General features: G+C 33.7%; 1 protein-coding gene across 1 annotated transcript in view; it reads right to left on the bottom strand.

The window, feature by feature from the left end:
* The window catches only part of LOC150093665 (disintegrin and metalloproteinase domain-containing protein 10-like), a 332,641-nt gene that overhangs the window by 229,242 nt on the left and 75,783 nt on the right, over positions 1-27,616 (bottom strand). Inside the window, exon 3 of the mRNA XM_090413243.1 lies at positions 7,552-7,673. Coding sequence (XP_090269369.1) covers positions 7,552-7,673 — 122 coding nt within the window. The remainder of the gene's footprint in view (positions 1-7,551; positions 7,674-27,616) is intronic.

Below are 27,616 nucleotides of genomic sequence, written 5' to 3'. Positions count from 1 at the left end.
GTCGATAAATAGCGGCCGTTTTCTGCCATAGATAGCGTCTTAAAACCCCAAATGTGATTTATTGTTTCTTTTAATCTTTAAAACAATGCCTGAAGAGCAACCAATTGCGTGGGCGTGTTAAGACATCATACCAATTCCGAATACTATTCAATGACAATAATCTAATAGAACTTAATCCAATTTCAATTGACACACGTTTTCTTTCTCGGCAAGTTTTTTTCCCCCTATTAATTTCATTAAACTGCATTTTAGTTTCGATTTTGTTGGCAAGTTCCATTTTATAACAATTAAAATACCAGAGATCTGTGTTTAGTCTTTTAACAGTGCAAATAAAACTGCACGTTTAGTAACGTGCAGTTTTATTTCACGTTATAAAAATGTCTGATAATATCTTTTTAAACAATGATGACAAAACGGACATAAACAATTAGAAAAAACTAAGTGTCGTCTGTTCTAAACAATATTCATAATGCATTTAAAAATGTATTGTGAATATTGTGATGACCTTGGTTTAACAATAGAGAGAGCTGGCCATATTTATAGAGAAATACACAAATGGTGCGATATTCCATGAGCCATTTTCTTTCTATTGAACAAATATATAAAACCCTATCGGATCACCTAAAAACTGAGACACATAACAGTAATAAAAGTGGGTTATGATGTGATGTTTTTAGAGCCCATAAGGGTATGTCTTGAAAATTTTGTGGAGATAAGATATCTTATTGATGGAGAACGCATCGCATCGGAGATATCGTTAAGACGGAACAAAAAGTTAATCGAAAATTAAGTAAGCAAATAGAAAAGGGAAAATTCTAACAGCATTTTATCCTTCTTTCACTAATTGAACAACGATCTGAAACCATGTCTGCAAGCTATTTTTTTCTTGAAAAGTTTTGTTTTATTTCTTGGTGCATTTTTTTATGATGTTTCATGCTTATTCAATTTTCCCTTCAAAAAGCATTACCAGAGTTTCTTTTTTTTTCTAGATAGCCTTATAAATGTAAAAAAAAAAAAAAAAAAAAAAAAAAACGGGAAAAAACATCTTAAGACAGTCGTCGTTAAACATAATCACCTCTAATCTTATCTCAAGAGGGAGAGAAAGGAGAAAAAAAGCCTATTTACATCGAAAATGACTTTCAAAAATGGAGAATTTTGTGTCAATGAATTTTTACGATTTAAAGAAATTTTCGAAATAGTTTTTTATCTTTCGGTTTAGTGGAGAGGGGGAAAAATGCAAAATCTAAACATTGTCATAGTTGTCATGGTAACTGATAACTAAGCAGACAATAGTTTATTACCAAGAACGTCGTTTGTAATTGCATTACCTATCTTTATGAGGTGTGGAGTAGAACGAAAGCGAAATGTTTCTTTAGATGCTTAGCTTTTCACACACACTTAATGAATGGTTAAAAACCGAAGCGTCATTTCTGGGGATTTAGTTGCGTTTGCAAAATCTTTTGATTAAATTAAATGTTCTTTCGGAGTTTATTTCAAAAATTGTTACATGCCTTCGCTTAGTGATCAAAGGTTTCAGTGTATTTGTTGAAGCAATAAAAGAGGGAAAAAAGATTTAATATCGACCACGCTGAAGAAAGAAGCCTTCATAACAGACAACTCTTTAAGACAAAGACGCCATTAATTCATTACGAGTGACAATTATGATATAAATGAAAAGTAATCGGGCTAATTGGAAGGAAGTGAATAAAATCATAGACTTGTCTAAATGTTTACTTCCAATTAAGTTTATTTGCTAATTAATCTCATTATTTTCTCTCGTTCTGGATGGAAATTGCGGCTATTTGTCCTAATTGCTCATTAGGAGCAGACAATACAGTACTACCATAGTAACAGCCATTACTTTAGGATTATTTGCCACGTCCTCCCGAATATCCTCTCTCTGTCTTTTATTCATTCCACGAAACCTTACGGTGAAAGACTGATTGGAAGAAAAAGGAAGCATTAAGACGGCAAATGAACGACAAATTCTTTTTACTTTAGGAGCGTAAAAGATTCTTTGAAAATAAATTACGTACTAGAATTGCATTTTAGCAGTGGTGACATTTTATTCCCTCATTCCCCTTAAAATACTAACACTGCAATTCAATGCACAGTAGATATTTTTGTTTGTTTATTTGCTTTCTTTCCAACAAGGATTTCTGCCTCTCATTGAAAGTTATAATTAACATGAGATATTCCTTTAGCGAGCTAAGATATGTTTATTGATTCATTGCAAGACTGAACTGACCACTTGAATTAAGATCCAGTACGTTGAGCTACGGTAGGTTGCATCAAATAACACTGAATGCGTAAATAGTTAAACGATTCGAATATTTCTCTTATTTCGAAGCATAAAGGCGATTTGAAATGAGAGAAAATCATATATTTTATTTGAAATAAATAAACCTAAAGTACATATGGTAAAAACGAATTCGCTATACGCGAATAATTCTTAACAAATCTCATTGCTAAAATATTCTTAACAAATATCATTGTTAAAAATATTTTTAATAAATATCATTGTTAAAAATATTCTTAACAAATATCATTGTTAAAAAATATTCTTAACAAATATCATTGTTAAAAATATTCTTAACAAATATCATTGTTAAAAATATTCTTAACAAATATCATTGTTAAAAATATTCTTAACAAATATCATTGTTAAAAATATTCTTAACAAATACCATTGTTAAAAATATTCTTAACAAATACCATTGTTAAAAATATTCTTAACAAATACCATTGTTAAAAATATTCTTAACAAATACCATTGTTAAAATATTCTTAACAAATATCATTGTTAAAAATATTCTTAACAAATATCAGTTAAAAATATTCTTAACAAATATCATTGTTAAAAATATTCTAACAAATATCATTGTTAAAAATATTTTTAATAAATATCATTGTTAAAAATATTCTTAACAAATATCATTGTTAAAAATATTTTTAATAAATATCATTGTTAAAAATATTTTTAATAAAATATTCTAACAAATATCATTGTTAAAAATATTCTTAACAAATATCATTGTTAAAAATATCAATGAATTTAATTATATTTAAAAGTAAAAGAAAAATTCACACGAGCAGTTGAATTCCATCAATATTTACAAAAATAGTAATTTACTTTGCATTCTATGAATGAAAACAAAGCTGAAATTTTATTTTTTTAAGGTACTGTATTTTAAATTTAATCATATAAAATCATTTCGTGTTTAATAAAAGTGCTGATATCATAATTTGTCCTCCATCAATCATTTCCTATGCTTGCTGACAGCTTTTGCGCCCCTTTCAATTAACTAATTACGCTATAATTTACAGCAAATTTTATCGAGGTCTGTAATGTTTTATTAATTCAGGCACTTTAATATGAATCCTACATGAATGAAACGTTGAAAGAACCATAAATATATTGTGGATCATTCATGGTTCTCATCGGTGCATTATTAATGATAACCCTGCTGGGTTAAGGGAGAAAAAAAACATGAATTTGTTCGTGATATTGCACAAGACGAATGAATAAGCATTGTCGTTATTGAAATAATGACCAAATAAAGTGTACAGAGTTTGCTTTCACAATTGACTAAGAATGAAATAATTTCATTAAATAAATAGAAGAAAAGAAATTATATATGTCAATACGAAGAATGATCTTGGGTGATTTTAACATTATTTGATTTTCCTTAACTGATAATGACAAGAAAATGAATCATGTTTAGTTTGGATTGATTGATTACGCAACAATAGTTGTTCCTCTTTTTGATTTTACACTTAATTGGCTATTATTATGCTACTTTATTTACTTACTTAGACGCGTACGGAAAAGAATATTATAGATATTGCACATCCTAAAAAGGTATTAAAAAGATCAAATCCATTTACGAAAAATATAAAAATAAAATTAAGAAATATATATGCAATAGGAATACATAAAATCAAACAACGAAATTTGAGCGTTAGCATCTATAAGAACATTCATAATTAAATGCGAAACGATAATTTTAGATAATACAATAAACATGGGCAGCAAACAATCATGAGCAATTTTTTAAATGAAGAATAAAATTATCCATATGCGTCACTATAGACGAAGTCCTTTGGTCGGAAAGACCTGGGTTCGATTCCCGTCCATAACGTGAGGAACCTTTATCTTTCGATTAAAGGCGAATAATCCGGTCTCATACGGCGGTAGGGGATTTTTCGTCCCCCCAGAACAGGCACACTGGCCCGTGAACCCACATGGATTACGGTCATGAATACGTCCCAGCCATATGCCGGTCATGAACGTGGATAAAATTGGGGAGGTTGGGGAAAGCGATGGTGAACTACCCTTAAAAACCTCACCAGGAATACTTTGTAGGTGACTTCGCATGTTTGCGAAGTCACCTACGGTCGGAAACGACTCAAAGGGAAAAACCAGTCTGACTATGTTGAAGGATTTTTTTTATTTTTTAAAAAATAATCCGAATACACAATACATGCATTCTTTGATGCGTGTTTTTTTTCCTTTTTTTTTTCTTTAAGGATTAAAGTGCCCCGACAGTCCTGTTCTGGTTATCCTTATACTCAGCTATAACGGATTAATTAATTTATTATTTTTTAAATAAGTTTTAATAAGAAATGAAGCCTTCAAGGCTCATTTCTTAAAAATTATAAACAATTTGCAATTATAAACAAATAACTATGTACAAAAGGAAAAAAAAAACCTGTTTTTTATAACACTGATTCTTACCTATATGAAGAGAAACATTTTAACCGAAGAATTTTAATAAATATTCAGTTCACATACTTGAAAAGACGTGATGACAGCAACAGTTTATTAATTTCATTATTCCATGTTTTTTTCTTTATGGAACACAATTTTTTTATGATTCTAGCATAGGAATATAGCATCTTGCAACCCATGTCTTAAGAATTAAAAAAAAATTTTTTTTTTCCAAAAACATTCCGTTCTCTTTCAATCTAAATTTTCTCGTCAGTCATTTTTTCTGAATTTTCTTTTTGTACATTGTTTTTGAAATATGCACGAGTCTCCCATGACGACATAACAAAAAAAATGATCTCTATAACGTCACGTATAAGAACTGAGTCCTTTAATAAAAACCAAATAGTGAAGATAATTAAAAGTAGGCTAAGCGTGCCATACGCAAAAAAAAAAAAAAAAAAAAAAACCTAGTGTCAATAGCCAAAGTAAACGATCTTCAGCGTTAACATAACTTCAGATAGTTTTTCACCTTGAATAAATGTTCTTCTAATAATTTGAAGTGTGAAAGATTTCTGCAAAAAAAAGATAACAACATCCAGTTGTTTACTCAACAAAACATTTGATGATTTATGAACATTATTTTTCTCGGCGAAAATTCTTTTCTTTAACAAAGAAAAAAAAAACAGAAAGATTTCTTACAAAATTAACGAGAGTTGCTACAACAGATGGAAACATTGTTGACTTGAATGAAAGAGAAACAAGGAAGGGTGATGATTTCTAAAGCTGGCGAATTGTGTATCGTTTGTCATCGCGAGTTAGCAGTTGACGGCACCAATTGGGCTGATTAGAATCGGAAATAAAACAGCGTTCGGCTTTGTTCGCATTCTGGAAAACGATGATGCAAATAAACAGAAGCGTAATGATGGTTAGAAACATTTTATCTGTGTGAGTGGACCACGTTTCACTTTAAATGAGTTTAACACTGGAACAACACCTCGTGTTTAAGGGAGGAAAAACAACTTCGTTTTTTTGTTCAGAGTGACATAACATTTTGGAATTCATAATTGAAGTGATTCCTATGAGGAATCTTTTTGAATTTTTGTGGTCTTCAGGAGCTTCGTGAGAGTATGATTCGTGAAAAGTTTAAAACGAAACCAAAAATGAATTTTTACAGAATTGATATATGCCGATGAATAAATAAATACTTCTTGAGGAGGTTCCTGCGAATTAGCCATTTTTAACGTACGTTTCATGATGTTTTTTAAACAATTGGATACTTTTCCTATACAATCTTACTCTGTTTTAAAAATAAATCTTTTGATATGTCTTTGAATTGGTTTTAATTAGCAGGCAAAGGTTTTCTTGTATTAGTTAATGCGTGATTAGCTTTTAGTCATCGTTTACGATTATCTGCAATTCCTGAAATGCTTTTATTAAGCGTAGTTGTTTATTTAGTTCATAACAGTATATGTATGGCAGGCAGGAGCATAAATGCATTACTATAATACTAAGATTAATTTTTAAAACATTTTGTTGTGAAATCAATCAACACGATTCATTGTACTTTACTGACATTCATTTGTTTCTCCATCATTTCTTTTTTCTTTCACTTTTTTACGTCTCCAAAAACCTATTCATTGCTGCTTTACAAAGTAAATAATATAAAAATTTGAATCCTCTTTTCCAAGATCGTATGTTGAACAGAGCTGAAATATACTTTTGACAGATCGCTGTTAAATTTCTCAAAAAAAAAAAAAAAAAAAAATCAAACAAGTAAATGTAAGTAGGCACGATATACGAGGGAGGGGGGGGGGTGAAAAGTTCTGATAAACACCTAAAACAAAAATGAGATTAAAGCAGCTGCTACCATAACATAAGTTACCTTCATAACTGTGCTACTAGTATGTTCTTTCTTGTGGTTATATCAGCCGTTTTGATATAATTTTTGTTCTAAGCGTTTATCAGAACTTTCCAAAAAACCCTATTGAAGTCACAAAAGCAATAATAATCGCTAACATGAGATTTCCTGCAGGTCTTCTTCCCCTAGAGTGAATAATCTTTAACTAAATAACTCTCACCATAATGTTTTGTAATTTATCCAATTCCAAAACTTCTTTTCCTTAAGAATGTGGCATATATCCCTAGGAGGGGTTAACAGTTATCAAAACCTGTTCATTAAACAGAATACCTTAAGTATTTTTTTCTTTCCTTTATCTTTTATTTTCTTGAATAAGTGCGTCAGATATTTCTTATCTTTTAAAAATAAATATATTTGTGTATTTTCTTGAACTTGTCCTATTCGGGAGCTCACAATATGAGAACTCCCGCTGCATCTATTGGTGTTCGAACCTGCTGCCCCAAAACGGAAACCATTATCAAATAGCTGCCGATGCCATACTCGAGTCGTTGTTAGCTTTCAGCATATTATTGACACGTGTGAAGAAACTGCATTGCTGAAGTGGCCAGTCCGGTTAAGTGCAAAACCATGTTTGGATGAGAAGACATCTTTAGTGGTTACCCTTTTAATGGCCGCCAAGGAAGATGTCGATAAATGTAGTCATGGATGTAATTCTAAACTTCTTACTATAGCCAGTAGATCATTAGGAGTACTAAATGCTTCCTTGGATTCCGTTTGGTTTGAATTACAGCCCGAAGTAAATAAGGCTACAAGTCTGTAAATTGCATGCGTCCTTCTAGCTAGATTCAAACCTGTTTCGAGACTTACTGATGAATCAGTCAGAAAAATAACGAACATTTTGCTATGGAGAAATTAAGATCAGTATTGGCAGAGAATGGCAAAAAACACAAGACTATATAGAAATACAGAAACTTGACAGTACCTTCCAGATGCCCTCTGAGAACTTTCGAAGTATCGTAATCAATCTTTCCCCTGCTGGACGATTCAAACACCACGTCAGGCGCGAACACCGATGTGTCTTTCCTCATTCGCAGCTTGAAAAGCCTAAAAAAAGAGAAAATGAAAGGAAAAAAAATTCAGAAACCGACTCTACAGCCAACAGTTAGTATTATGGAAATATGCTGGAATAAAACACATAGAGTTCTTTATAATCAAGAAAACTGTTATCGATGTTGTCGTACTTGTGAATTCTTATCGCAGTGAGATCCAAACAGTTCAGAGGAATCAGCAGTTCTTGATCAAACATTTCTTCTCTGACCTGATGGATAGGGCATGGGTCTCCTAATCTGAGGATTGTGGGTTCGAGTCCCGAACGTTATTTTCACTTCAACGTTATTGTGCCCATATATGGCACTGTTGTGTTATAGAGTATATAACCTCTCATGTATGAGGTCAACAAAAAATAACGAATAATTACCTTTAAGATTAAAAAGAATTTATTTGTTTTCTCAGGAGATGATTAAGCTTTTCAGCTGATCCAGTGGAGGGATTCTGCTGATAATTTCCGTCACGCTCAAAGGCCTATCGCGACCAAGAAAGTTGGTAACATAACCTGTGTCTGTTAATAGCGTATGTTCTTCTGGGAGATTTGGAAAAAAAAAAACTTGTGTTTTAGTAGAGAAAAACCTTGAACACATCGGTATGAAACTGATTAAGTCATCTTCGGATCAAGTAACCTTCTTCTTTTTGTCCTAGATGGGATTGGCATTCAGGTCTTTCCAACTAAGATATCATTGTTTCCGACTAAGTTACGGAGGCCAATTTAGGATATCTTTTATTTTATCTCCATCCAATATTCTTCATACTTAAAGAATACTTTTTAAAAGTGCCATAGAATATTTTGAGAATATGCTTTTAAGATTGACTTTTAACTTTTAAGAATATTTTATTCAAAAGTGTAATTTTATTTTATTTTATTTTTTTGGCGTAAACTGGAAATGAACACAGAGATGTTTGGAAGTTGTACTGGGTTAGTTCACATTGAAATGAGGTACAGTATTATTCCTGTTAACTTTAAATGTAAGAAAACGTTTAGAAATGGTAATGAGCAGCTCACTACTGGGCTACTAAAAGCAGAACTTTCTGTTGCCATGGCAGTTCTAAATATATATAACCTGTGACCACGAGTAACATGAGGGTCTTAGAAAAGAGCATTCTCCTTATGAGTGTAAATATTAAAAATTAAAGTTGCTCTTATGAAAACTGCATTACCGTAACGAAATTCCACGTCAGCTACGAAATTAAAATACATCTTAACTGCATAACTGAAATTATTAAACTGATTCTAAATGAGAAAAGATGTGTGTCGCTATTTCAGAACTTAAAATCCCCCCCCCCTTCTCTCTCAGTGTGTGTGTGTTTGTGCGTGCGTGCGTGCGTGAATGCCATCAAACAACACTCTTCGTCAATTACGTCTCACAGGTGGAAAACCCATTCGCTACGTCATCATACATTCTATCGATTTTCTCCAGAACTAGGAGAAAGAAGACAAACTGATCTGTTTAATGAAAAATAACTCTGGTGTACTCTCTTCACTTTCACTTAGAGTGGCTGTCTTTCACGCGACCAAACGAATCTTCACTTCGGTGATACTCAGAGGGTAGCAGCAGATGCTAGTCTTCTACCCTTACCTTCATGAAACTGCCATCGGAATGATCTCAAGTTACCTCACTCCGTAAGGATATTTTCACTTTCGGATGAAAGTGTTTGTGATACTATTGTTACTTATGAAAGTCGCTCGGATCTCTTTTCTGACAAAATTATTCCGAAAGTGTGCAGTCTGAGTGTCTGTTTCTTAGATGGATAGCACTGTTCTCAATACACACACCATCAAGTTGCCAATAACATTTTATCGTAAGAATAATGTGATATAAAATTAGACATTGCCACGAATCCTCCATCCACACCATGCATTCACATTTTAATCAATCTTCTTTGAGTGTTTCCCTGTGTATTAACCTCGACTACACTATAAACTTGGAAATTATATATAATAAGAATCAGAACTACCAAGCATACTATGAGCATTTAAAACATCACTTATACATCTCCAGAAACTACACATCTTTTTAAGTGTGCTTCTCCATATTGAATTTGGTAGTTCGAATAACTCTGTCCAATACTAACAGAGAGAGAGAGAGATGGACAATCTATGGGGAGGAGTAGACCTGATTCGTCCTGGTTTGAAACAATTTCGTCTCGTTCGGATTTCTCATTCAGACCGGAATTGAATATTTCAGTCCTATTATACGAGGCTGTTCAATAAGTAATAAGACTAATTTTACTGTCGCGAAACCACTCATCACAATATTAATTTCTGTGGAATAAAGAAATATTGCTGTCTGTATTAACAAAAGAGGTTGATAGATGGCGTATACGGGCTGATGTGCCAGAGTGTCACGTGACTAAACGCAAGCTTGTTTCGGCGTGCCTAAAAGGTGCGACCAGTCGTCGAAATGGAAGCGTCCTTGGAACAGCGTTATGCGATTAAATTTTGTATGCGTTTGCAAAAATCGGCATCGGACACTTTTAATATGATAAGCGAAGCTTTCCACGATGAAGCAATGTCGAGGGCAAGTGTTTTTCGCTGGCATAAAACTTTTAAGGAAGGAAGGCAAAATGTGGAAGATCTTGAACGTGAGGGAAGACCTTCAACGTCCATCACAGAGACAATGATCAACACAGCAGCGATTATCATCAAGGAGGATCGCAGAATTACAGTAGGCCAGCTGCATATTGTCCTGAATATTTCTGTGGGAAGTGTTCACTCAATCATGGCTGAACATTTGGGACTGAAACGTGTTTGCGCTCGATGGATTCCCAAACTCGACACCGGAGCAAATGCAGCATCGAGTGGATGTGTGCACAGAATGGAAAGAAAGACTGGAACAAGAAGGCGACAACTTCTTAAAACGCATCATTACAGCAGATGAAGCTTGGTTGTATTACTATGACCCTACAATGAAACAACAAAGCAGTCAATGGAAGCATCCGTCTTTGCCTACCCTCAAGAAAGCAAAAACTGTAAAATCGGCTGGTAAAGTTATGACCATAATGTTTTTTGACTACGAAGGCATTGTTTACCAACACGCTGTAGAACCCGGGAATACTGTAAACGGCTCATACTATGCGGATGTTTTACGGGCAATGGTACAGCACATCAAAAGGAAGCGTCCATTGCTGAAGAATGGCTTCTTATTGCACCACAATAATACAAGGCCACATATTGCTGGTTGTGTAGTGGACGTTTTGTAGAAGAACAACATAGATATCCTACCACACCCTCCATACAGTCCTGATCTCGCACTGTGCGATTTCTGGCTGTTTCCTCAGCTCAAGAAAGCACTAAGAGGCCGCCATTTCGAAAGCAAAAGCACGTGTAAAAGCTGCAGAGGCGGTTTTGAAAGAACTCTCAAAAAACGGACTTTCACATGTGTTTAAGAAGTGGACGCAACGTTGGGACAAATGCATCGCGTCTCACGGTAGTTACTTCGAAAAAGACCATGTAAATGATGATGATTAAAGGTAATCTGTTTTCTGTATAAATATAGTCTTATAAACAGCCTCCGTACATTGATAATGAAATAGTAGTATCCAGTTGAGCCTCCGTAGCTCAGTTGGTTTACACGCGTCCTCTGGTTGGGAAGCGCCGGGTTCGAATCTTGTCTAAGACCTGAGGAACAGTTATCAGGTGTTTTCAATCAAGTGATCAGTTAGCTGATCTCATAAGGTGGAGGGTTTTTCCTCCCGGAAACTCGGGTTTTTCGTCTTTGAGAACTGGTCCCGTGAACACAGACATAAGATGGAAGAGATTAGAGTCTCCATCTTATTTTTATACTGCACATTATGAATCTCAGGTAGAGATCCATAAGAGTCAATCTCCTGGATGGATATGACACTTGACAGGAAAAGACAGTATCCAGTTATTCTAAGACTCCTTTTTTTATTTGTTCTCATTTCGATGAGTATAATATCATATAATCTTCTTCCTCCTAGAGTTACGTCAGTGCAGGGTCCGCTGAAATCCCATTGCAGGATGATTGGGTCTATATATCCCATGGTGCTCCACTCCATCTTGGGAGGTATATAGTCGTGTGACTGAATGTATGAAGGTGACAGACAATCACAAACATCCATGCCCAGGCCGGATTCGCTGACCACTCGGCTATAATATAATATAATATAATATTAAAGAATTTTCCATATTTATCTAACTGCCTATATATAAATGCATCTACAGATATCGATCTATTCAATAGATAGATAACACTATCTGTCTACTTATAAATATGATCTTTATTCAGCTATTCAAAGTATCGTTTATTTATTTTACTTCTTCTCCGCATCTGTTTTCAAGAGAAGACTTATGGGAATTGCACTAAAACTAATATATGGATCAATGAAGCACTTTATTTTACGTTTTCTTTATTCAATCGATTCACTTATTTCTGCCTTTTGAGCAGACAGTTAACAAGTCAGAATCACCCATCTCTAAACCGTAACTTCAACCAGAGGAGGATCACGAAGTACTTCTTAGTAATAAATGATGACTTTAGTTTTATTTGCTGCACAGTCATCTATGATGCTCAAGAATCTTTTAACTTGAATTATAAATTAGGATTTCTGAAAATATCGAAATTGAAAATGGTTTGAAGGGCTCAATCTAATGAAATTTACATATGGAATTAATGTTTCCTATCTTTCTCTCTCTTTCTATGTAAGGATGTTTTAGTGACCTTGCATTAAAAAACTTCGTAGATTATTAGAGAGTTATGAACAGCCCAATGGGAGTATTTGTAAGGCATTGAGCGGAAGATCAATCAGTTATTTCCCCTTTCAAAGAACATGATCGACAGCATCTTAAATTACATTTGTCGATTCTACTGGAATAAAGCGTTTTACAGAAAATAAAATGATAACTTTGGGTATTATGCGGACATTTGAATGCAACTTTTGAAATTTTAATGCCATCATAATGTAAATATAGAACTGAAAATTCGATTATAGTGTCCATTTATCGTCTGACAAAAATATGTAAACTTTTGCTGTTGTATGTGGTGGTGAATAATGCAAATTAATGCATTTTAGCTCCGTGTTTACAACTGAAAACATTTAAATGGAATTTATTGATAAATAATTCCTTCAGTATTGTATTAAAATCTCCTAATGCATGCAGAAAAGCGAGGATATCATAGTAAGTGCAGCTTTTTTCCTTTTATATTTTCTTTTCTTTTATACCAGTTCTGTAACTAATGAAGCACTTGGATTCTAAACCCATCTTTCATTAATGTCTTGGACCTTTCACGGCTAACTTGGTTTTATCATAAACGCATGGCTCCAATATATTTCAATGCGACGCATTTACATGAGAGGGCGGTTAATCCTAATACCAAAGTCTGCAAGATTGACAGTGAGTATATTCTCTTGCTGATTCATCTGTTTTTCAGCAGGGGAAAAAAAGTTCCCATTAAGGTTCCAAAACGGAATTTGAGCTCAAGTCTATCCAATGAAACAGCGTTGTGCATTTCATAGTGGACGTAGCTACAGTAAAAGTCCATGACATTACAACATGATTATCAACTTGAAAACGATGATTAAATTGTATTGAAATTATTAAAACGATGTAGACAAATTTAAAATGATCAATTTAAAATTGAAACACGAAGAACCACAGAGAACTAAAGTAATCTAGAAAACTAAAGGTGGAAAATGTCAGGCACAACAACAAGACAGACTGTTACGCTTTTAAAACTTTCGCCTTCAAATCGACAATATCTGAAAGGATTTGAAGGCGATAATTTTAAAAGAATAGTCCTGCTTACCGGACAATTTATCTTTGTGTGTGTGTATGTGTGTGTGTTCTGTCGTGTGACATACGTTCATTCGAGTTAGTGTTCTAATCCTACTCATATCTCAATCTAAAGTATCTTGATTTTAATTTGATTTTCAGTTCATTTAAATTGATCTAAGAGCTCTACTTTCACATCATCCCATTTCTTTTCACCAAACTTATCAGTATAAAATTTGTCAGTTTCCGAAAAGATCCATTATAATACTCAATAGCGCAGCTAATAACTCAACTACCTCTCCAAACAAAATTAGAAACCCTACATCAGTGTCGAGTAAGATTGTCGAGTGCCATACTGACAGCTTAAATTCGATATGACAAGATTTACGAGATTTAATGCTTGAAAAGATAACTTTAAGTTACATGCAGTAATTTTTCTAGTCATGAAAGTAGAGGACGCCTCCTTAATCTCAATTGGACTGAGATAGGGTGGAGATAATTTATTTTATGTAAGCCCTATCCACAAGAAATGGTAAATCTATAGTAGATTACTAATGGTTGTGATAAATAATAGATAACCGGAACATTGCTATAGAAGGGGGGGGGGAATGTTTTTTTGATCATATGAATCCAAATTTACATTTTTCTGCCAGGACACTGGAAGTAGTTTGAAAAAAGTTCCAAATGTGGAACACTCTGATCACTTCACTCCTAATATTTAGGAGTATCCATGCCTATCCCCCTGTGGGATTCAAACCTAAAGCCTAGGTTTGAATCCCACAAACCTAGAGAGCGAATATGCTAACCACTCAGCCAACCACTGCACTCCGGTTAACTGATTTCTCACATCTGAAAACAATAGAGTTCCAGCACTACCTGAAGGCATTTATCAGAATAAAATACCATCGTGGGGAATTTGGGATAGGAAATACTGTTTGAATAGATAGTATCATTCTGTTCTTTCTTCGGAGACAGCTGAGCCCAATTTATGACGAGAACATTTTCCATTCCAGATGCCGCATTTCGTACAGCTTATAAAATATACGTCACCGTCTCAATTTGACTGTCTCCGATAGCCAACACAAGTGTTTTGGCAGAAAATACAAATTTGGATTCATCTGATCAGAAAACATTTTATCCCCAACCCCCAGAAGTCCGATCACTGCAGTCTTTATTTCTGATCGATTTTCACACCCAACATTTTCATGAACTTTTGCGATGATAGTGTGTGACAAACGAGTTATTGTACGTAGATCTGAATGACTTTTTCTTGTGTACTAATTTTAGGGACGCTTTGAGAGATAGCTGTATTCGAAGTTTTGTCCATCTCATTTCTCTTAATTAGGCCGCGTTTACCTCTCGAGAGGATAATATTAAACTAACTGAAACGATCATCTAATCTGTACACATTCACACTGAACTACTTCGATAAATGAACGTTTTCATTCGGGGGCGAATTCTCCATGCTTGCTGCGCAAGCTCATTAATTGAGAAAGAAGTAATACTTATTTGTTAATAAATGCATGCATTTATAAGCATTCCATTTAAGCTTTTATTTTTGTAGACAGAAGACGTCTTAAGCTTGTGCGGCAATAATTGAACTTTGCGTTGTATCGAAGGCCGATTTTTGCTCGTCTAGTGAAAGCTACCTTGGCTTGCTCGGTTGTGGGAGCTTCCAGGTCCTCGCTGCAGCACTGTGATTTCATCCGCGCGCATAGCCATTTCCGCTCCCTTCACGTCGCCTTAAACACAGGCCATACGCAGTCAAAGTAGCTCTAGCCAGTAAGTTTCAGCCAGCCTTTACAAGTGTGCGTGTTGCTTGGGAAAATTAAGTTACAACCAACTTTTAATGACGATGTTATTGACTAGTTCATAAAGAAGAACCGTAAGGTAGAATTTGTATTCAAGTAGCTAAAGTGAAAAAGATAGAATATCATTTGTAAAATAAATGTTGTATTTGTATGATTAAATGTACATAAATGCCTAAATATATAGTTTAAAATGGTCAGTAATTCATTATTCGGCTAATCAGACTTCAATCACACCTCTCACTTCCTGAATGATAACAAGAGCAAGCGTGAATTTCAAGACCAGCATTCGCTCCTGGTTTTCATCCTGTTAAAAAACGTATAATTTAAGTTCCGAATATGCTTGCTGATATGACATATGTATAACCTGAATAAACGGAGACGTATTTTTAGGTTTGTTTTAATTTCTTTTAAATTATTTTGTTTACATCTTTCATGCAAAATTGGTCTCATTAAAACCTTTTAAATTAATAGTTAATTTAACTTAATAGTTCAGTAATCAAGGCAATTAAATAAGAAAAAGAATTCTTTTGGTCTGAAATAATTAAACTGCATTACAATTAGATTGTATTTCTAATTACAACTTGAATTAAGTACAGTATCTGATATTTCAGTTAACTAGCAGTTAAATGATTTCTTTTAAAAAGGTTGTTGATGCCATTTTCAGAGATTTAAAATTGAAAATTATTGCCCGGTAAAAGAAAGAACACCTTTTTCTCTATTTGACACCAAATATGGTATGTTTGGTGTCAGATCGGGAAACTTAATCTTCGGCTCTCAGCATGGTAGAGATCTGTCGCCAGTTAAATGAACATCATCCGCTGACTAAATATACTGTTTTGTATAATGACCGGATTTGTATCCTTCAGTAAAAATGAGATTCTTGAAAACTAAATGATATTAACTGATATTTGACACACAATTTCAAGAATTTCCATCTTTGTAAGAGAAGGCTGCTTCATTCAATTTCTTACGACAAACTATTATTTCTAGAAAATTTCTCCTACCAATAAGAACTGCGCAAGTACACACGGGTATACGACATCAAGCCACTAAATCCAAAACCTGAATCTAGTTACTTTCTAATAGTTGTCTTTGTTGCACTTCCTTAATGGATTTTTTCCCTTGAGGGCAACAGTAGGAGTAAGAGGCTCACCTTTTGCATTACTTTAACACAACTTTCGGCAGATTAATTGACAGCACACAGAGAAATGTGATTATGGAGTCCCATTGAAACCATAATAAATTTTCGTAGGCTATTTTGATTTTTGTATCGTCCATGTTTCCTGATTACGTCACTTTATAAATAACGAATTGAAATAAGTCCAGTAAGAAATATTCTGTGATTTTAGTTATTTATTTTTAATTTCCTATTACAGAAAACCTGTATATTCTACCAAGTTTTGAGCGAGAATTGTGACAACTTTTAACGAAACAAAAAAGGCACCGAAGAAATGGCATTCAGCATGAATGCCAATACAGAACCACTGACATTAAATATATACTAAAGTAAAAAAAAAACTTCTAGATTATCGAGAGAAACTTTTCAATCTCTTAACGAAAAGTTAACGCGAAAATAAGTCTCCGAGTAATCTTGTTGGCGAACCTCATCCAAAAACCTTACAGGGAGAAAGACAGAGCGAGGCTTATTTCTCCTCCGAGTATAATGACATCAAAGGATAAGAGGATGTCAAAACAATTCTATTGAGAACTTATGAAGATTGATAAAGGAAAAAGAAAGCTTAGTGAAAGTAGAGAAAGAAGAAAAACTGTTAGAAAAAAGTTGAACAAAACATTTCTATCAGAGGTACATCCATACCGTTTGTTACATATAAAAACAATATTACGAATTGCATCAATCTACAGTAATATTAAGTGCAAATTTCACATCATTCTAAATATAAAGAAATGAATCATGCTAAAAAAACTTATATTTCATAAAGATCAATATTATATATTCAGTTTAAGTAAAATAATCTTCATAATTTTAGATTAAAAACGTCTATTAGAATACACCAAATTATAATCTAAATAATAGAAACTTATTAATTTTGAATTAGCTTTTAAATCAAAATTCTGCACAAACTCAAAAGTTCTCTTTTTTCAGCAAAATTCCGTAACTTTCTTGATCTGATTGCATTTCCACTCTTACAAAATATGACTCCGAAATAGTCTCGGAATTCTTTTATGCAAAACAAATTTTTTTTTTTTTTTTTTGGCTCTTTTGGTTACGAAGGCTTTGTAAAATTCCCAAGAGCGATTTACAGAACGAGAAGGGAAGCGAGACTTCTTGAAGATCCAATTTTGAGTTTTGTTTCCGTAACAAGACTAGTTTAAAGCGCAGGCTGAAAAATGTATTCATGCTCGATTTTATTTAAGAAAGATTAGAAGATTTATGATTTCTTAATAAAAAGATTGATTCAGAAGCTCTAGAATAAAACCGTTGGAATACCGTGTTCTTATAAAGAAGCTTAATCCTTTTGTTTTCCTTAAAAGAAGTCTTTTTATGGAAAAGTGTGTACTGCAGGCAATCCAGTCCAATTGGCAATATGTAATATTACGGGGAGGAGGTTTGCTAGATTCTGCTTTTCAAAAATGGCACTCAGTCTTAATCTTTTAATATGGACCGTACGTTAGCTATATATGACCAAAGTGAAATAAAGAGGATTGTAAACCCGATCTTCCGAACGAATGTTCACATTTAAGTGTGGAATAACTGTGTGACGTCATCTAGGTTTTTAAGTTTACGTTGTTTAATGTTTTATCTGCAGTGATGCTACCGAGTTAATGACTTAACTGACAGGCTGCACATTAAATTTTGATTCTTATTTTCCGATGCGGTTTCTCTGATTTTCCCGTCTCTATTTTTTGCTAGCATTATACCATAAATAGAGATTATGAAAGTAAAATAATTACAGCTCTATGTTCTATGTTTTCTCTCTAATGCCCCAACACTTATCCCTGCCAAAAATAAATTTTTTTACAAATATCTGTATCACAGTAGAATTCGGACCCACAGCCTGTTGGTTGGAAGCGAAAAAGCCATATACTGTGCCAGCCACACAGGAAATTGCACTTCACCTCTGATTTCTTCAATAAATTCTAAACAGCAGATAAAATCTTACTTTCTTAATGTTTTGCAGACGTTTACATAGAAGACGTTTTTTAAAATCTAATTTTTATAAAGTAAATAAACCAGTCGTTTAATATAATGTTAATATCGGGCGAATCCACAGAGTTCCTGGTTTCGGGCATTTTTTCTTTCTCATACCCTGAACCTCCTCCCATTTAAGTCTAATTGTGCTGAACTTCTAAGAGAACTTTACCTTAAGAAATATGATATATTTATATTCCAAATTTGGTCAGAAGTGGTTGAAATATACAATCTCTAGAGATTGTATATTTCAACTATATTCCAAATATGGTTGAAATTTCGAGTTTGTCTGATAGTGGCATACCTATATTTTGCAACCAATGGGTCATGGGTTCAATTCCCGCGGTGGGACGTGATGCTTGTGAATTTCTGTAGGTGGGAGATGAATTTCGTTGTCCAGAGAGAGAGAACTGCTCTGCTAATGTGTCTAGTCCTTACTACACCAACGGAACTAATGCCGTGGGTATAGATCCCTTTGTTGGTGGGTTTTTCTCTCTCTCTCTCTCTCTCTCTCTCTCTCTCTCTCTCTCTCTCTCTCTCTCTCTCTCACACACACACACACACACACACACACACAAAGTTGAATGATGAGGCTAATAGATTGTCTGAAGAGAAACGAAGCATTTTGGATTCCTCTATTTTCAAAGTATTGAATTTCACTCTTCATATTTGACAGGCTACTTCCAGTTCAATACTTTCGACAAGCAAGACTGACGGATACGTAATATTCCACCAGAAATCGAAACTGCACCAGATCGAATTTAGCTTCTAAATGCGCGTATTGAATAATTCTTGACAGTAATCAAGAGTTACTGCATGACTCTTGATTTCCTTAAATAAATATGTTTCTTAAGTTCGCTACATTAAAGGTGTAAATAACTATGAAGGGAATTTCATCAACTAATTGTCAAAAATGTTTAATTTATTTATATATTTAAAAAAAGATACCCAATATTTATATTTAGAAAAACACACACATAAATCCTTTAAACCTTCGTATGAGACTGGATGACTCACCCTTAATTGAAAACATTTGTAAATGATCCTCGCGTCTTTGTAGTTTTCACTAGAAATTAAGCAGAAGCAATTACACGAGACATTTCTTAGCACAAATGTTTTAAGAAAAGAAAAGCTCATTAAATAATTTATATTCATTAGCTCTATTTTGCTGACTATTTTCCCTAAAGACAAATGCAGTTTGCAAACTGATTAGTGCACTAAATATTTGCTGATGAATTTCCTTATAAAAACAGTTATATCTTCACTCTAAAACATTCCCAATTGTAAAGAAAATCACCAATTTCTGGAACAAAAGCTAGTTAGTTTCAAAACATGCCTTTTAGTGGAGCTTTCTAGTCAAACAATCGTAATACTAATTACAAAAACAAACATTTTCTCGACAAATTGTAATTCCACTTGAAAAATTGTACCGCCTAATTCGTTAATCTTACTAATCTTCTAGTATCTATTCATTAACTTATATCGAAGTTTCTGTGCTCATGGAAATTAGCCCACAGTCAGCTAAAGCCATCGGGGAAAACTATGCTCAAATCCAATCTCTGCCCAAATTACTCTACTAAAGCAACCATTTGCACTTCTAAATCCACCATGTTTACCATCTTTCGGTCCATAACCCTATTGTTAGGTTACAGTAATTTTTCAGTAGGATTTACTTATAATCAGGCCTCGCTCGGCAGACATTAAAGCTTAGGAAATTCGGTTAGCAAATTGTGTTGTGCTGAGTGACCTCCCTCCTTAACAGTCGAGCGGCAAATTCAATCTGATGTTTCACTAAACTCCTTAAATCTCCAGGCTAAGCTCAGGACATTTCTCCAGAGATTCTTTGCAGGTTAATAAGGAAGAGCAGGCAAAACAAATTACTCAGCACGTCCGTAGAACATTAATGGTAAGTTTTGATGGCCAAACAGCTGCTACCAGTTTAGAGAACTCAGTTCTCACTAAGTGTAATTAAATTATCGATTTAATATTATAATCTTTTGGCATTTTATTATAACTAAGAAAATGTACTTGGTTTATAAAAATGCCGTACTTTCTCCGGTCCTCTGTCTCCATTCACAAAGCACTTAACTCACTGTAATTAGGCTATTACGTTGAGCGATGGTTTTTTTCTCGTTTTTATTTACTATTTTTATAAGCACTTCATAGATTACATGTTTTTCATTATCATTTTCCGACTAAAAATAACATTTGCAGTTATTCTGCATTCATCCATCCATTGTTCTATACAAATAAATCGAACTGTAATGAAAAAAAAAGTGATGTCAATAAGAAAATTTTAGAATAATTAGAATTAATAAGTCCACGTTTCTATTTATAATATTGATTTATAATCAATAAATAACAGTTTAGTCTCATTAAAGTTCAAATTTAGTTTAACGCTCATCTTTATTTGATTTATATTCAATATTATACAATTCTGTATGCTTAAAGAAAATTCGGTAACGATATTTATTTACAAAAGTAATGTTGCTTATTTTCGATTTTTACAGAAAACATAAGCATTCTTCTTTAGTATGCATCCATGGAATTTAAAGTATGCACAGACAGCTACTTCTCTGGTAGTAAAGTACAGTAACGAGGGTATTTCGGAAACTCACATTTTATAAAAATTTGACTTCTTTGGCATTTTGAGTTATTGTAATTTCCTTCTTTTCTTTCTCTATTTATTATTATTATTTTATGTGTTTCTAACTTCGGTCTTCAGAGTTGAGATTCCTAAGATGCGCTTTCAATCAATTTAATACGTTATGGTCAGGTTGGCATGGAAAGGAGGGGTAAGTACAAATACTAACTCGGTTTTTACGTCTTCAAAGGAATTGCCAAAAAAAAAAAAAAAAAAAAAACGGTTACTAATGAAAATCAACAATAAATTAAAATTATTTTTAACATCCTTAAAAACAAATACTATACTGTTTTAAAATAGTATAGTATTATGTTAAAGATGCCAAGCAATTTTATAAGCTAGGTTTTAATCCTTTTTTCCCGGGCAAACATACAAGTAAGTCGAGTTTGCGCCTGAACGCAGTTCAAGTCTGAGGCAACTCGTGGTCATCCTGAGATTTTTATTTAATAAGGTCAAAGCACCTTGTGGCAACTTGTTTAAATAAAATCTATAAGCTTTGCATCACTTCAATCTTGGCATTTTTGGGTCAGGCTCCCACTGATGAGACCTCAATAAAGGTCGAAACCTGTCTGGGTAGTGGCCCCCCTTGCCTTTAATACAAAACATCATACATCTCCTCTGGGAGATGTGCTTTGCATTAGGGGGAAATACTAAGGAAAGTGATCGGATCTTACTCCACCTTTACCACGAGTTGCCTCAGACTTGAACTACGTTCGGGCACAAACTTGACTTATTTGTCTGTTTGCTTCACTTCGGAAAAAGGATTAAAACCTAGCTTATAAAGTTGCTTGGTATCTTTAACACAGTATACACCCAAGGTAAAAAAACTTTCTACATAGCATTGTTTAAAAATGACGAATTAACAGAGCCATGTAGCTCATTGAGGGGGGGGGGGCAAAGAAGCTGCTTTATAAAGCCGAGACAGATGGAATGGAAGACCAGATGAATGAGAATCTGGTTCAATAAGCTGGAAGCTAAACTGTGTCAAGAAATTGACCATCAGCTGCTAGTTTCAGAGCGTTTAGAGGGAAGTAGAAGAATGTTGGATTCGATGGAGTAGCGCCCATGTAAACATTTAAATGCCACAAACTGCAAGTTTGGGTGGATGCATGATTAGCATATTCGTTTTCTGCAACCAATACGCTACGGATTCGTATTCCGCTGTGGGTATGGATGTTTGTGATTATCTTTAAGGGGAAGATGAATTTCATTACCCGGTGTAAGGCCATCATTCCTGTTTATTGGAGGCATGAAGTGGCTTGAAAAAGTCTCATGCTTGGATTCTAGAGTAGGGTTTCAGAATTATGTAAAAATAAACTTAAAAATATAAAATATATAAAACATTCTTAGTCTGTCCATCATAGAGATATACTATAGGTTTGCAAAAAGAAAAAGTCCATCTTTGGACATAAAAACGCCACTTATGAAAAATAGTGAATATAAATCTTTTATGAAATGGATTTTCAGCCGATCTTAAGATTTTATAAGCAATTTAATATTCAGTAAATCGATTTTTTTAAAATTAATCAGTTGAATTTGAATTTATATTTAAAATAGAAATAAAAATACGTGTTTAACAAATTCTACTATTGTAAAATAAATTATTTAACAAAGTCTTCTAATTTTAATATAATTTAACCATAATTTTATAAAAGTATTGTAGAATACTTTACAATACTTATAAAATAATGCGTCATATGAAAAAAAAAATGAAAAAGCTATGTTATACATGCACGAGAGGAGAGGAATGCATGTCACACTTTGTGATTGAATTTCATAAATTGCTGAATACAGGTTAAAGAATTCTCTTGCAAAATTGTAGCAAATCATCTTAGCGACTGGGATTAAGTAAAAAAATAAGCAAAGCTATATGCAAACGATAATTATAACAAATATAATTTTGCTGTCTGTTAAACAAAAGCAATATTGAATTTTATTGAAGACTAAATTTTATTTCGTAAGAAATTAATAATACTAATAATATAATGAGAAATATAAAACAAAGCACCATAATTACACTGGTAATATATATTTTCAATATTCTATATTACATAAGCAAAATATCTGTATTTGTTTTTTTTCTATTGGATAGTTTTTTGTTCTCTTTCTTTTTTTTTTTTTACCTTCCTTCGCAAGCTTCTCGACGCACCCTACACGAACTAATGCAATTCCAGACAAGGATGTCAGGCAATACAATAAAATATGACAGCATATAAAAACAAACTTGTAGGTGAACTGAGTTACACTTTTATTGTGAGTACGCTTGCAGGCAAACCAACTAACAAACAGAATTTTATATTAGTAGAAAATCTACTGGTAGCTACCTCTTGCAGAAGAACGACATTTGCCCTTAAGAAAGACAAAATTCAGTCAAGGACAGGAAGACTACTTTTAGGCATTTCAACTAAAGCTGAGTTAGTAGGTCTCAAAAGAAGGATGAGCGTTTCCATGCTGTATATCATGTCTGTAATTTGCGCATTTACCAACATCTTAGATTCATTCTAAATAATCTCAATAATACCAAATCCAAACAGAGCATGACTTAACATGAAATAAGTCATGCTGGGTTTTGATAACAACTTAAATCACGCCTACCAATACTCCAAGAATATCTACATCGGCTACCGTATAGTAAAAGCTGAGTACTAAATCTTGAATCTTTTCCAATTGTTTATCTTTTCCAAGTTCTATCTAATACTGCCGATGATCAAGCAATATAAAAGAGAAACAAGTCATATTACATAATTTATTTCGTATGGTTAAGAAAATCTTAACTAATCATTTTCTTTGGATAATGCTGCAAGTAATGAGATAAACTGGCTAATATATTAATAAAGTATTTCTTTTATTTTTTTTCCCTTTAATTAGTTTTTTTTTGTTTCAGTAATGTTAAAGACTTACATTGTAAGTCCTTAAAGTCCTTAAAAGGACTGGCTTAAAGGAGTGAAGCCAGAATGCTTTTCATATTCCCCGTTAGCTGTAGAGGACAGTGTAAGGATAAGGTGTTATTGAGCTATTAAAGCTCTGATCATGGCAGGAGGGTAACAGCAATAGCCGAGCCTCAGTTAGAACTTCATTGGCTACAGCATTGTGATCCATTACCCTCCCTTGGTACCCATTTTAGTCGCCTCGTACGACATGCATGAGCTACACTGGAGCTATTCTTATCCCAGCCACCACACGGGAGACATTGTAAGTATTGCAGTAATCAATTCTCTCTATCGACATTATCTGCGATAATACTAGCTCTCCTTTAGAGACAGCTTCTCTGCAGTGTTCTTGTGTATACCGCAGACATCATCATTCTTACATAAATTAAGTGGATATTAAATCCAACATCATTTCAAAACCGAATACAGAAACTATAAAAGTTTCGTGTGAAAATTGGCAGGAGAGCTTGCGGGAATATACCGCCGCCATACTACGAGTTGCCCTAGCCGAACCTTAAAGGAGACCGGAATGCTCAAAAGGCCGGTATATTCGCCACCTATTGGAACATTTTGATAAGATTTCACTGGTTTGACAGCTATTTCAAACTCATTGGTTTTTGTCATCAAAATGGATCAATAGGAGGCGAATATACGGGCGCTTTGGGCGTTCGGATCTGGGCAACTCGTAGTATGGCGGTGAGTATATTTCCGCAAGCTCTCTGGTATATATATATACTTCTCACGAAACTTTTATAGTTTCTGTATTCGGCTTTGAAATGATGTTGGATTTAATATCCATTTATATAATTATCCATTTGTATAATTGTATCGCCGAAGTGAAGACTTTTGGCTCTTTATTTTAATAAAAAAAATCATTTTTACATTTTCTATGTTCTTGGTACATATGTTATCATCTTATTTGGGATTCAATACTCAGAAATTAGAAATTTTATTTGTATATTTTCTCCTAGTTCTGCCAACAGAACTAGGAAAAACAGAACAGATTTACTAAAATCTGTCAGATTTCAGTAAAACTGCATTACTGTCTGGTGACTTCTTTGTTCTTATAAGAACTGGGCGATGGACTGAGTCCTTGACTCTTTATCCCGTCATCTGAATGAAGAAATCTGTGTGGATGAGGTGTTATTGAGCTAATATAGCTCTAGTCATGGCTGGGTAACAGCAATAGCCGAGTCTCTATTAAAACTTCATCGGCTACAGCATTGCCATCAGCTACCCTGGAAGTCCTAAAAAGGACTTTCTCCTCCTCTCACCGACTTCTTTGTCCATCTAATTTCTTTAATTTACTTATTTCTCACCTTTGCCACATTTTGGTGTGAACAGTGGTTACTGTTTTGTTTTATAAAATTCTGGAAATTTCTGACTGCAATTTGGTTTCGGGATTCGCTGTTTTGGGACATTATGCGTTATTATTTTTAATATATATTATGGAAAATATACAAAATGCCTTTCTAGCTTCAAGTAGAATTGTAGCATCTACACAGGTTCTTTCCATTCTGTTCTTCTCCCAATATGTCTTTGACAATTTCTTAGATCTTTCGATTTTCTTCGTAAACTTATTCCTCCGTAAAGAAGTCAGCAAAACAACACGTGACCTGGATTCAAATACCCTCCAGGACATGACGAAGTTGTATAAGAGCTTTTATATTAAAAGTAAATTAACCGTTCTCATAAGTAGCTGTCACTTGCGTACGTGCTCTGGCGTCATCTTCAATTGACTGACACAATACAATCCTCATGACCTCATTCCAATTCTATTTTAGGTTTAGAATTGCGAAGTACGTTATTTATTATGTTTTAATACTTTGAGACTATGGAATGATCATATTTTCTCGGATTAGTTTAAAAGTCTGTTTATGCGTTTGTAAACCGATTTGTAGAATATTTTAATGAGTTCAAAGGAAAGGCTGACAGCTCCTTCAGAATTTTTCTCGGCTATTACTACTCGGAAGCATTCTTAAAGCTCATCTAGAATTATCTCGGATTCTTCTTCTTTCTTTCTCTCTCTGTGTCGCGTTTGCTCTTCTGTTTCCTATTGAAAATGAGGATATTTTGTTTAGTCTATGGCAGGCTATTGATACTGATTACTTTGTTTTCTTTTACAGATTTTTAACCGGTGAAATAATTTGTTTATTGTACTCTTCCCAATGGAGTTTTCAAGTCCTCTTTCTTTATACTACTCTGTCTGTGAGCGTTTATCGGTTAGACGCTATTTTTCTGAAAACGTTTTCACGTAGCTCTTCTAAAATACAAATCAATAAAGTACACCAAATGCTTATATTTGCAAGGGGCATCCCTGATATAAAACCACTGGCTTTTCCTATGATTTTTATGAATAAAAATTAAACATAAATGACATATTCAGACGTGTCTTGGGATTCGATGCAACCTTAAACGTTGCATGGAATTTTTTACTCATTGCTTATTAACTTTAAAATTTCATTGGAATGGTGATACAACGTAGTAAATATGAAAGCATAAACCGAACATATGAAATAATAATACATTACAAGAAGAATTTACATAAAATAGATTAAAATGTATGGAAGTTTTTTTTATAAGATGGGAATAAAGTTAAGATTAAAATACGAGTATAGAATACTTTTAAAATTTGAGTAATAAATACTGTGGTGACATAATGGGACCTCCAAGAAAACACGAATGAACAAAATAAAATATGTGTTACGGTGTACGCGCCGTTTCGACTTAGGAGTCGTCTTCAGAGGTGTGAAGAGGGCTCGAGGGAGAATACATGGAAACGTGAAGTCTGTGGCTAAGTTCATTTTTGTGGTTGTATCGAATGTTTTACGCATTGCTCATTGGCAAAAACCTCAGATTAATTTGAATACGGTGGAGCTATTTTCAATTCTCTGAAATCACGTAGGGGCGATGGACGTACATCAAATTGCTACGGTTTCCGAAGTTCTTAACATGGTTTCATTATTTTGAAGGTGGTATATAGTGGCTTTTCGAGTTGAGGAATATGGTTCTGTTCGGATGCGTGGATCACAATTTCAGTTTTACCGGCATTTGATTTTTTTATTATTATTTTGGTTTTTGTTCTTATTTCTTAGATATTCGGGAATGGATACATTACGGTCGCGAAAATGTTCTTGTAGCCGCAACTATAGCGATTTTATCGTCGAGCCTGTGTATGTAACCTCACAATCACATTGACAAGGAAATCTCTATGTGACATTGTGATATTCCAAAATATCCTTTTGTGAGAGTGAAACCTTTTAACTGGCTACCCTTTTAAGTTTTAAAAGGGTAGTCAGTTTGTGATTAGTGGAGAAAACTAGTTTGTAGTCCGTGTGTGTTTTAAAATATACTTAAACGTATTTTGAATATATGGTAATTTTATTATTTCATGTGTTGGAAAATTTTTCTTTTGGTAGTAGGACTGGTTAATCTAATTTTGGTTGTTTGGTTTGCATAATTTATTAATTCTATATGATAATTTCGACTTTTTGATAATCTGTGTTGATTTTTGGTAATTTCCTTATTAAGATAACGATTTGTAGTTGCAAATTAATACACATTTATATAGCCTGAAAGAATTAACTGATTTTTTAATGATGGATGACAGGAGTTAAAGTGCAGGTAGTTCTCAATATGTGTAGGTTTATGGAATATTTTTGTG

Source organism: Typopeltis vanoorti, chromosome 23, assembly GCF_054136105.1.
Source record: "Typopeltis vanoorti isolate ZY-2024b chromosome 23, IOZ_Tvanoo_1.0, whole genome shotgun sequence".
Taxonomy (NCBI): domain Eukaryota; kingdom Metazoa; phylum Arthropoda; class Arachnida; order Uropygi; family Thelyphonidae; genus Typopeltis; species Typopeltis vanoorti.
This window is presented reverse-complemented; position numbering and strand designations above follow the sequence as displayed.